The sequence below is a fragment of the Squalius cephalus genome (assembly GCF_949319135.1).
Source record: "Squalius cephalus genome assembly, chromosome: 16".
Lineage (NCBI taxonomy): Eukaryota > Metazoa > Chordata > Actinopteri > Cypriniformes > Leuciscidae > Squalius > Squalius cephalus.
In genome coordinates, this window is record NC_137137.1 from 2,599,307 (window position 1) to 2,612,500 (window position 13,194).

Sequence of the window (13,194 nt, forward strand, 5' to 3'; positions counted from 1 at the left end):
TACGTTTTACTTTAAAAAGAGCATTTTTGTGCTTGAAGTGAAACTTCTTTTCAGTTTATCTTCAACTTGTGGGTTTTATTTTTTACATTTGGTTGCTTAAAAAGCAAATAGATTGCAACAAACTTGATTTGATTTTTTTTGTTGTCAACATTATATTTGTTCAGCTGACCCTAAATTGAACGAAAGCATTGCATGCATCGAGTGCAAACGCCAAAATGTACAGAAAACACAGTTTCTCCTATTTATGTGGGAAATCGAATGGCTCCTTTTACAGGCCTTGGAAGACTTTGTGGAGGATTTTGTTTCTTTAGCTTTTGACAATAAAATTTTTATTTATGTATGTTAAATAAAGAAACTCTCCACACGTGTGAGTCTTCGTTTGTGTTTTATTGATGCTAAAGCATCAAAAGTCCAGATGTCTGACAGGCTTTACTTTCAATATATCCAGTACAGTCAGAGGCGTCATTACTTGACAAAAAATACATAATTTGGAGGTATTAAATTATATATATTCAATTGGAAGACATTCTCAAATATGTCTTTAATTCTTATGCTGTTATATATTGTTTAATGGCATGTGATCAGAGGGAAGTGAAGACTTGTTTGAATTGTTGTACCTTTTTTTGTGTAGTCTGATGTATATTTTACACTTTTAGTTCTTTTTTAGTGTCATTATGAGCTCAGTAATGGATTTTCGTAATCTTGATATTGCATTTTATTGTTGTCCTTCGTTTTACTGGTGAAGTCAAACACTGCAGCCATTCAAACACAGCCTCTCACATTACAGAAACTCTTGATCCATTTATTTTTTATGTTTTTTTTTTACCTTGCAGTAGATCCACGTATCTACAGTTATGTTATTATTTTAATTATATGTTATTAATTTCACTTTTAATCGATCCCTACCCTAATTTAACAATATAATATGATTTCCTTTTATTTTCACATTGCAGTTTGGATAAGTGTTCTTCTGATTACTGTTTTTGTGTTGCAGTTTTCATGTAGTTTACTTTCCCGCCACTAGAGGGAGACAAAACGCGCCATATTTCATCTGAGGGATTCATATTATTGACATGGAGAAATCAGCTGGTTTCTTCTGTTCTTCTTGGTATAGGTGGAAGGGGAAAAAATTAATATATATATAAATAAAAAATAAATATATATATATATATATATATATATATATATATATATATATATATATATATATATAAATGTTGGAAACATTTTTTTTTATAACCTGTGATACTTTTTTTCAGGATTCTTTGATGAATAAAAAGTTTAAAAAGAACAGCATTTAAAACAGATTAAATAGAATTCTATGAATCCTAAAAAAAGTATCACAGGTTCCAAAAAAAAAAAAAAAAAAAACACATTAAACTGTTTCCAACATTGATTATAAATCTTCATATTAGAATGATTTCTGAAGGATCATGTGATACTGAAGACTGGAGTAATGATGCTGAAAATTCAGCTTTGATCACAGGATAAAAATTGCATTTGAACATAATTCACATAAAAAAAAAAACCCATTATTTTAAATTAATATAATATTTCACAATATTTCACATTTTGTTTTCTGTATTTTTGATCATATAAATGCAGCCTTGAGCAGAAGAGACTTCTTTTAAAAACCTTAAAAATAGTAATGTGTGTGTGTATATGTGTGTGTGTGTGTGTGTGTGTGTGTGTGTGTGTGTGTGTGTGTGTGTTTATTGACTATTATATTACGATTAAACATAATATATGAATATTTTATATATTTTATAAACAACACAAAATTACATCTGGAGAACAATACAACCATTATTAGATATTTTTAAATATTTAAGTTATATTTAAACATATACTGACAATATTAATAATTGTTATTGGCCTGAGAGAAATCAGTGTGTGTGTGTGTGAGAGAGAGAGAGAGAGAGAGAGAGCGAGAGAGAGAGAGGGGGCGGTGCTTCATTTACCCTTATAGAAAAACTAAACACGCAGTGATCCAGGCAGGGACAGATTCAGAAGACACACACAGACACAGACACAGACACAGGACAGACAGAAACACACACAGGACAGACAGAAACACTAAAGACGTGAGTTCACGCGATCAGCGTTAATGTTTCTAATGTTTGAAAGGTTGACCGTTTATTCGCGCGCGCACGAGAAAAATCCTGAGGCGAATGTTTGTTCGCGGGTCTGTGAACTAAAACCTGACAAAGAAACGTTTTTTTCCCCCTAAATGATAGTATAAGATAGAAGTTTACATATATGTTGACATGTTAGTGTTCATCTGTTCTCATGTTAGTTGTGATTTGTGTTTTTCCCCCCACAGATGATCATCATGATCCCACAGAGAGAGTTTCCACTGCCAGATTAAACCGTCACTCCGCCGTCAGTCCGACATCGGGTTTCTTCAGAGAGTTGGATCACTCAGAGCTCGAGTTCATGGCGTTTCTAGTGAAGAAGAAGAAGTTTAAGTTTCAGACTCATGTCACTCTGGAGGAGCTGACATCCGTGCCGTTTGTCAACGGGGTTTTGTTCTGTAAGATCAGGCTGTTGGATGGAGGAGACTTCACCTCTGCTTCCTCCAGGTAAAACTTCATCATCTTCACCTTTTGTTTATTCATGTAGTTCTGGATGGGTTTATTGTACCGTTACCTACTGATGGCAAAGTACAGTTATGGTCGGAGTGTTTACATTGTGCTTTTAAAAGAATACAGTGGTACTACACCTGCAGAAAGCCCTGAAAAGTACCATTTATTTTTTAATGTAAATAGTACCATGGTGCATTAGTTTCAGTACCATGATGTATCACAGTAACTTACTGTGGTAACGTTAATGTATTGCCACCATACATGTTAAGCAGGACCCTCTTGCAGTGTTATTTAGATATTATTTATTATATATATATATATATATATATTATATACATTTAATATATACACAAACCACACATATATATATATATATATATATATATATATATATATATATATATGTATTTGTGTGTGTGTGTGTGTGTGTGCATACATGTATATACACTACATATATTAAATAAACAATCTTTTATGTATGTTAGATGTGATTAATCACGATTAAACGATTTTGACAGCACTAGTTTTTATATATTTTATTTTATTTCAGTTAATATTTATTTACATTTTTTTTTATGGTATTACTTTTAGTTTACTATAACCCTGCCATTTCATTGTCAATAAGAAGTTTTTTGGCTGTATGATTCTAGGAGATTAAGACAATTTTTGTTACATTTTAAATTGTTCTAAACATTGGTTCTAAAGTAACACTCTTAAAGTGTTGTGGGTGGTTGCCAGGGCGTTGCTAAGATGTTCGTTTTTGTTTGCATGTTGGGGTATTCATGAAGGTTGCTAATGACAGCTACTTGGATGCTTTCTGCATTATTTGAGGATTATGTCTGTAGATGAGTGATATTAAAGGGGGTTGTTCTGATCACTAACCCTTGATATAAACATAAAAGTGATGCTTATCTTTTAACCAGCACTACTGATCTGTTTCTCAGTTCATCAGCTCAGTTTCCACTGTTCTGATCTGCTCGTTTGAGACGGTTGCATGAGGATGTCGATCATGGCATGTGATGAGAGGGAAGTGAAGACAGACGAGTCTGTTGTATTGTTGTACTTTTTTTGTGTAGTCTGATACTCTTCTGGGTTTTTTTTTAGTGTCATTACGAGCTCACTAATGGATTTGCGTGTGTAATCTTGATATTGAATTTGTCCTTCATTTTACTGGTGAACTCAAACACTGTAGCCGTTCACACACAGTCTCTCACATTGCAGAAACACTGAGTTTAGGTGTCCTGTAAATGGACTCGTAAAGAATGCTTGTAAAGTCAGCATTTATCTATGCATTATAAAATCTTTATTTGAGCGTAAATCACAGGCGGTCAGACAGATCTGCTGTTTTTCAGGCTGTCTTTTCTCCTTTTTGCTCATCGCTTTCAGAATAACAGGAAAGACTCACTATCAGTATCACTGTTCTTTGCTGTTTCACTTGAAAGTTAAATAAAATGCTTCCAAAAACCAAGATATGGTGCGAAAAAAAAAAAAAGTCTCTTTATAAGTTCTTAATTTTAATATTTATAAGCAAATCAGACAAGCAAAAGTGCTGCTTTCCCAAATATCAGCACGTTTGCAAATGTAATATTGATCTTATACAACAATTCAATAAACAATAAGATAATAGGCTAGTAGATGACACATTTTAGACACAATATTATCCATTTTTTTGTCTATTTTGCCAACAAAAACAAAACTAGTTTCAGTTTTGTTACTGAATGAATCCACGTTTTTTTAATGAATCATTCTAACGAAAGACTCGACTCACTTCTACTTTGTCCCTGAATGAATCTGCCATTTTGAACGAATCATTTGACTGAATGATTCAATGACTAACTCGTTAAGACAATGATTTGTCGCCACCTACTGGCGGTTTTAGTATAATTTCATTTTTTAGCGGATGGACGAAGATTGAATGCTGTTTATGTTTTCGGTCGTGATTGTAACAATAGTTTTGGTTAAAGAGATAAGAGATAGAATGCGTTAATAAATAGACGAGCGAAATATGAGATAACATTGTAAATATAACAGAGATAATGCAATGATAATGCTCTGCTCACTATCCACTTCATACAGCAACTCTTTTCCATCTCTATATGATCCAATATCACCGTCCAGTGTTTGCAGCATCTCACTGCCGGAGTTTGTCATGTTCGGGGGTTTGTGACTGTTTGATTTGATGCAGATTTCATGGTGACTTTGTGTAGATCTCAGTTGTGTTTGAATGAAGCATAAACTTTACCTGCAGTGTTTCTCCATCTGTGACGTTGCAGATAAAGTTGAAACTGTCCTTGCACACTGAGTCCGAAATTTTTCCTCATTCGGTGGCTCTGAATTGTCAAAACACCTCAAAACACTTGCTACGGATGCGAAAAACACAGAAAATCAAACCCTGTCCGAATTTTTTTGTTTTTATGATGGACAAAAGTTTCAGAGGAAGTGTGTAAACGTGATTGACACAACATGAGGTCGTATTTATTTTTAAACATGCGAAAATTTCGTGTGATAATATTGGATTCAGTGTGCAAGGACCTTTAAGTCAAGTCACCTTTATTTATATAGCGCTTTTTACAATACAGATTGTATCAAAGCAGCTTTACAGTGATAACATGAAAATAATACAACAAACAAAGTATATTTAAATGAAACACAGCTGAGATCTCCATTTAGTCAATTGAGGGATGAATGAGAAACATCTGAGCAACACAATATTAGTTTGCATAAGATATTCAGCAAGAAAAAGCTCTGATTTTATTTTTGATGAAAGGTTACGAAGACAAACGTTTTGCACTTAGCAATAAGTCATTTGCATTAAGATCAGGAACATGCTTTAAAAATAGTTTTGGTTTCATGCCGACTCGACTGAATTTAGCTTAATTCTGGTTGTGGTCTGGCACTGGTTCTCTCATAAACCGACCCGACCTCGTTTATTTCTTATCCTTTTGACATTCTCATTCAAGTCACACACATTCTCCTGTCACACACACACACACACACACACACACACACACACACACACACACACACACACACACACACACACACACACACACACACACACACACCTCGCAGCACATAAACCGCTTTTGTCCTTGTTTGGTTGGCTGGAGGAAGTCAAATGTCAGCGTGTGGAGACGTTAGACAGAGCGAGACGTGAACGTGAGTGAGAGGAACTTCAGATGAGACTGGTTCAGTTTAGCACTGTGTGCATGTCTTGGGTTTGAGGATTGCAGGATGATGCTGATATTCCAACAGAAACGTCAGACAGGGAAAGTTGCTTGATGTTTTGCAGGAAGTTTGTTGCTTAATGGGGTGTTTGGATTCACACGGTTTCAGGAACATTAGACGGGAAGCAGGAAGAATGAGGCCATCAGCTGTTCTCAGGACAACACATTTGATGCATTTCCCAATTTTAATGCTGGGTGATATATTTCTAAATAATTCATATTAATTTTAATCTTTACTTTGACTTTTTTGACTACATGTTGACTAGAAGTATGTAAAATAATAGTAGAAATAAATCAAGACATGTTTTTCTACACTTTTTTCCCCCACAAAGTGAGCACAAGGAAGAATTGCAGTTAATCATTTTCATTAATTTGCACCAATAAAACAATTCACATCCATAAACGGCATTCTTTACCTCCATATATTGCTACTAAAACATTGTAATACATGAAAAAAAATGCCACGCATGCACTTCTGAAGATCGTTGCGTTCTGAATCAACTTATTGACACTGACAGTTTGATATGATTCATGAAATTAATTGAACTCTTAACACCATTTTGTTGCCTTGAAAACAGCCATAAACGCTAGTATGGCAATAAAAACAAACATAAACAAACTTAAGACCATTTCGAGAGCCACTGATAAAACATCTTTGACTTTATGATCTAATATCTAATCTTATTGTATATTTCTGCTGCATTGCTTTTAAGTTAAAGCTCTGTTCAGAGGAGATTCTCTGCCTATAAATGTTTTTTCTTTCTTTTTTCTTCACAACAATATCAAATGAGTTTCAAAAGATTTTTTTTCCCCATGATGTGACGCTTTTAAATAGTGTCTGACCTATTTTTAAATACATATAACATTTGTCAAAATACCTAGCAGACACATAAATGCAGATTGTTATAGATAGAAATGTAGTATTTTCTATGAATAGTATAGGCTCTCGTAGGAATGTTGGGTGGGCCGCATCATCGCCGTTACCCAGCCGCATAATTAGGAGGGTTTGGCCTGCAGTTAAATTAAAAGCATCACAATCTCATCCCTCATACGCCTGCATGAGCGCTGGGACAGTATGGCTTTAGACGGGTTACTAATTTCAGATTTCGTTGATATTTATAGCAGATTCTTCTCTCTGTTATATAACACCAAAAGCCTCTCAGTTTGTCTTTACTGCAGTTCATAATCACCACGTTGTTCCAAACCTGTATGACTTTCTGGGACACAAAAGAAGGTAGTTTAACGAACATCTAGTTTCATATGATGATGAAAGGGACCAGAGATAAAAGCAGCATCAAAATATCTCTTTATTTGTGTTGCATGTATTCATGATTTGGAGTAAACGTTGAATTTCTTCAGCAAGCAATTGCAATCAGCAGGTTTTGGTGCTTTACTTTAATTGCAGGCTTATTTGTCATCCGTGTTTGATCTATTACAGAACTGAAAGTTTTACCATTTCTATTGGTGGAAACCTTTGTGCAACTTTTGGTTTAGGGCTTTTAGATGATTTAAGGGAAGCAAACATGACATGTCTTGAACTTTTCGTCCATACGTTGTTCCTAAAATGCATAATTTGGGCGGTGTGTCTCAAAAGCATCGTTAGTATGTAGTTTTAAGGCAGGTCTGCTGTGCCGCCCTTCTTCACATGTTAACCATAATAAAACGCAAACCACTGGGTGTATGATAGCGGCCCCACAGTCGGCCTTTTGCCACATGTGCAGTTTCCCTTTCATTCTGCGTGTTTTACCCAGCATGCACTTAGTTTGTAGGACCTGACAGGCTGTAGTTATGATCAATCAGTACGATTCAGCCACATGCATTGATGAATAATTCCTCTTAATATTATATATATTAATATTAATATTATGCATGCTGTGATGTTTTAGATTTAATTAAAAAAAAACTAAATTCTTTAGAAAAGTCAAAGAGTTCAAGTTCTCTTAAACAATAACTGTTGTCAGCTATTTAAATGTTGAAATGCAAAAATCTTGATTAGTCATTCATTAGTCGTGCATTTTTGTCAAGCCAACTACAGACATCTTGTTCATTTTGCATTCATTTAATTGTATGTATTATTTAAAATGACTCTTAATGAAATGGTTCACCCCAAAATGTTAATTCTGTGCTTTTTTTTTATTATGTCAAGTCACCTTTATTTCTATAGCGCTTTATACAATGCAGAGTGTTTTAAAGCAGATTTACAGTGACAAACAGGAGAATAATGCAGAGTTCAATTCTGCTATGAATCATCTCTAAAAAGACAAGAGTAAACAGTCATTGTTCAGTTGAAATCAGTTCAGTGTTGATTCAGTCTGGTTCAATAACTTGTGAATTGAGTTCAATTAAGCTATAAAGCAGCTCTGTAGAAAACTGTGATGTCATTCAGTTCTCATCCAATAGTGTCCAAACTAAAGCGAGCCAAACGCCATTGGTGACAGAAACGGAGAAAAAAAGATGATCCAGTGCATCACAACATGCACTGAAAAAAACAATAAGTAAAATTTACTTAATTTTTCTTTGGCAAGTTTTTGCACAAATATTTTTTTAGTAAATTTCATACGCATATTTTTTTCAGTAAATTTCACATATGGAATTAAGTAAAATGTACTTCACTAAGTTAGGTGAAAGTAACAAAGAAAATAAGTAATATTATCTTAGCTAGTAAAAGGTTGAGTAATATTTATTTAGTTAAATTTTCCTTTGCAATACATTTCACTCAAACAATGTAATATTGAATTAAGCCACGCTCTTATAGTATATGCTTTATTTAAAAATTCCTAAGTAATTAATACAATAAATATTATGTTAGACAGTATATCTACATATCAGTTGTTAAAAACTTTATGTGAATGCAGAGACCTCAATACTTGGTAGACAATCCACAATGACGGTAACATTGTGTTTGAATGTGTCATTTTGAGTAGAAAATGAACTCCAAATGTCACAAAATGGCAAGTTACTAATCCTAACAACAAAAGCAATGATAAAACAGTGTAAATGCAGCTGGAAAACAGTGAAAAATCAACCTCATTAATTATTCAAGGCCCAGTGCATGATGGGAACACCAGTATCAGAAAAGTTGAGTAATTTTACTTAATTTTATAACGTTGATATTTACGCATTCATTTCTACACTCTTGAATTGAGTACTAATATAGAATTTACTTAGTTTTTTTAAATTATTGCCAGAAATAACGTTTTCATGTAAATTACATTTTTTTTTCAGTAGTATTTACTTCACCACAAAATCATTTTTATCAGTGTGTTTTTTACTTAAATCAGCAACTTTCTTCAATATTAAATTGGTTGTTCAGACTCTCTTCGTCTAGTTTAAGCAACAACATTGTGAATCTAACATTGTTTTTTATGTAGAATCAAAATAATGCAGATGTTTAGTATGTTAGGGTTCACAGATCCTTGTTTTCAGCTCATCCAACAGATAAGGAGAAAAACAAATAACTGCTGATTTGTTTGGGATCTGTGTAAGCAGATCTGGAAACTGTTGACCGTTAACTTCCTGACATGTTTTCATGTTCTCTATGTTTCCATCCACCTATTTTTTTTTCTCCAGTTATCGTATAAAAACAAGACAAGATTGTGCATAAATTCAAAAATGCGCATAACAAACTAGTTTTTATCTCATAAGAAGAAACTGCGATGGAAACACCTTCACCAAATAAATCCTTCGATGCGCACTCATGTGACTTTGCCTTAACAGAGGCTGTGATTGGATAACTGGACTAACCAGCGAACCAATCGCATCACAGCATCTCAGATGTTGGTTTGGTGGCTCTGAAACGCCTGAGCAAAAGTCTGTCATCAGAATGATTTGGTTTAATTCCCTCCAGAAGCGTCTCGCACGATTGCGTTCCCAAACACAGCATCCGAACGCAAGAACATTACAGCGTTTATTACATTTCGTCTGATGCTCTGAGACGAAACTCATTTATAATGGAGGGAAAAAAAGCCACAACTTCCATTTTTATTACAGATATTTTGTGTCAATTTCTCAGGAAGTAACAATTTTGTTCTCATGAACACGGAATGAAAACAATGTTTTATGTAATATTCCAATCATAAACATAAGTCTAGATGAAAAAATAGCTATTGAAGTAATGTATGCATCAAACATGCACATATGTCCTGCTTTCAGATCGGTCTTCTCTCTTGTTTCTTGCCTTTCCTCATTACAGTATCTATTAGGGGTGGGCGATATATAGCCTCAAAATTATATCACGATATTTCAAGAATATTTGCGATAATGATATTTATGACGATATAGACTTTTTTTTTTTAAAGAAAATGTTCTTATAACGTTTCTCTCACCTAAATGTTTGCTCACTCATTGCGTTTTTACAATGGGGGTAATTTTGTTGTTAAGAGTTTACACAACACAAGGAAACTTGATTTCAATCATTGAATTAAATTGAAAAAAGTAACAATTTATACAAAATAATAAAGATACAAATAAAGAAAAAAGTTTTTGGGCAGGTCTATCACTAGTATTCAGAAATTATACAGAAACTGATTAATCAACTGATAAGTCTTTTAGTTCTAATTCCTGACTAAATTAAATACATTAATTCCCATTCCTTACAATTAAAGCTTTTGTTGTTTTGACAGACACATATGGCTACTGTCATTTTTACTGCTGTCTGACAGACTGTCACATGCGTTTTATACATAACCGACTGTTTACGAGTATACTTACCGAGACATTTGACACAATTTCGCATTTTTTCCCCCCATTAAAGCGATATAATCCGCAAAAAATAACTTTTGTTACCCGTGAGCTGTTTGTGAGGTGGCTTTACTGTATGCATGCACGCAGTAAAAATGTAAAAATTTTCATGTAAAAATTTATACCGGTATTATCGTGGACGGTATGATGGCACACCCCTAGCATCTACACAGAGAGGACATGTCCGTCTCATCTGATTATCTGCTGTTTACCAGCAACATCAGAGAAGTGGCCAACATCACTAAACAACATGGATGAGAGGCTTCGGATAAGGTTCAGTCCCTTCGGAGCAAGAGAAATCCCTTGTTGCAATTAAATTTGAACGTTGAACCTCACAAACATGATCTGCTTTGTATCCTGCAACATAAGCATGATGTTTGATGACCATAAACCAACCAAACAAGCACGAAATGGACTTATCATGATTCCAAAGCGGATATCTTGCTTGCTCTCGTAATTAGAGACGTGGCTTTTATGCTGTAAGCAGCTGGCCGGGTCAAAGGGTCAGTCGCTGGCCTTTACGACTGGTTCTTGCAGCTCTGAACTGTAAGCATCTTTGTGTGGCTTGCGTTATGTAATCACCCGTTTGGATTTATCGTTCGCGTTTTGGAGGTTTCTCTCCCCGATGTCCAATAGTTATAAATCCAGATTGCTCAGAACAAGAGCTCTTTGGAAACAGTGACGTACAGTTTTGGACTTTCTCTCCGTCCAGTTTTGCGGTTATGCAACTGGGTTTGTAAATCATGCAAAGTCAGCTGCCTGTTCATCGTTGTGCTGTGACCTTTTGACCTCAGCTTGTTAAGTCACATGTGATCTTCATTGATTGACACTGATGAAAGGGTTCAGACACAGTTCAGAACGGTTAGAAGAGATGTTTAGATAAAACCTGACGAAAATGTATTTATTCAATGTTGTCTACATTATATTGCATCTGCAGATGCATTGTGAACTTTTGTAAAGATACGTTTAGCCATTAACTTTTAAATGCATCATTATATTCAAATTGCAAACACATGAGGACAGTCTCCGCATGAAAGACCCACGCAGATAAACGCGCAAATACATTTCTCTCCGAAACGGTAGGAAATTAAATTAGATTGAATTGAGGATTTTAACTGTGGAGGATTTTAATCAGTATGTCCCAAAGCTTGCCTACTCTTTTGCTACTCATTCAAAAGTATGTACTTTTTCTTCACAAAAAGAGTACATACTTTTAGGGCGTAGTATAAGTAGGCGAATTGGGACGCAGCATGTGTGAGTGCAAGCTGTTGTAGCTCCGCCCCCTGTGCCGGGAGCAGCAGCTCATTTGCATTTAAAGGAACAGGTACAAAAACGGTGTGTTTTTGCTAACCCTCAAAAAGTGACAACTTTAACATGCTGTATAAAAATATCTGTGGGGTATTTTGTGCTAAAACTTCACACACACACTCTGGGGACATCAGAGACTTATTTAACATCTTGTGAAAAGGGCATTATACCACCCCTTTAATTCAATATTTATTGATTTAATCCAGAGTGAAATGTTTATGGATAATGTATAGCTTTAACCTCAGCGACTGCGCATGGATAGTTTGATGTGTATTATACACAAAAATGAACATACACAAGAAATCTCCTGTTTCAATCTGATTGACTGATTGATTGACAGCCATTTTGTGCAGGCTCATGTCAATCCGCTGGAAAACTCATGTTAACACACAGCTCTTCTGAGGAAGAGCTAGTCACTGTAAGTTTGACTCGTTCATGAAACGGAATCTTTAAAAGACATTTGTTTTGTTTTGCTTAGTAGAAATCAATCAAGATGTGCTCAACAGAACTATATATTCTGTTTTTGTGTTTTACAAATTTATATCTGATTTACCCACCCCTAAAATCTGAAAAATTAGCTGTCTAACTTTTTTTTTTTTAGATAGTGTCTTCCTTTTTAATTGGGCAGTTCATAAGAAGAATGAGCTGGATTCATATATTGTATTTCTAACAATCTGCATTTATGCATCTAGTATATATTTTTGGTAAAATTTATAGCCATAAACTTGACTAAATGTGGACCCAATTTTATGCAAAAATTAAAAGTCTCTAGTCTATGTAATATGTGACTTGAAATTGAATTGAACTTTTTTTCCTGGACTTGTGGCTCAAATTCCACATTGCAAAAATGGTTTTAGGTTAAAGTACATGAAGCAAAATAGTAGAAAATATTTAGAATTTCTAAAGTATAATGATTTTTATTTGCAAAAATGAATATCATTTATTTGTTCAGAGAAAATACTTTTTTACAATTTCAATCTCTCCTCAAAAAACCACCCAGAAAAGACTACTATAATTAGAAAATATATTTTTTATCATTAATAAAATGTAGGGCTGTCAATCGATTAAAATATATTTAATCACGATTAATCGCATGATTGTCATGAGTTAACTAATTGCAAGTTAATTACAACTTATTCACACATTTTTATCTGTTCTAAATCTGTACTCAACATGGGCCTGGACAAATATGGATGCTTTATGCAAATGTATGTTTATTATTAGTGAAACCATACTCAACACAGAGCATGAAAATGTTAATATGTAAATTGCGTGAGAATATTTCGTCCATTAGTTTGAAAGATCTGAAAAAGCCCATACATTTACCCGCCTAT

General features: G+C 34.2%; 1 protein-coding gene across 1 annotated transcript in view; it reads left to right on the forward strand.

Moving 5' to 3' along the window:
- The first annotated feature begins 1,981 nt into the window (after positions 1–1,981).
- eeig1a (estrogen-induced osteoclastogenesis regulator 1a) overlaps positions 1,982–13,194 on the forward strand; it is a 30,641-nt gene continuing 19,428 nt past the window's right edge. Inside the window, exons 1-2 of the mRNA XM_079896370.1 lie at positions 1,982–2,084; positions 2,324–2,582. Coding sequence (XP_079752496.1) covers positions 2,437–2,582 — 146 coding nt within the window. The 5' untranslated portion in view covers positions 1,982–2,084; positions 2,324–2,436. The remainder of the gene's footprint in view (positions 2,085–2,323; positions 2,583–13,194) is intronic.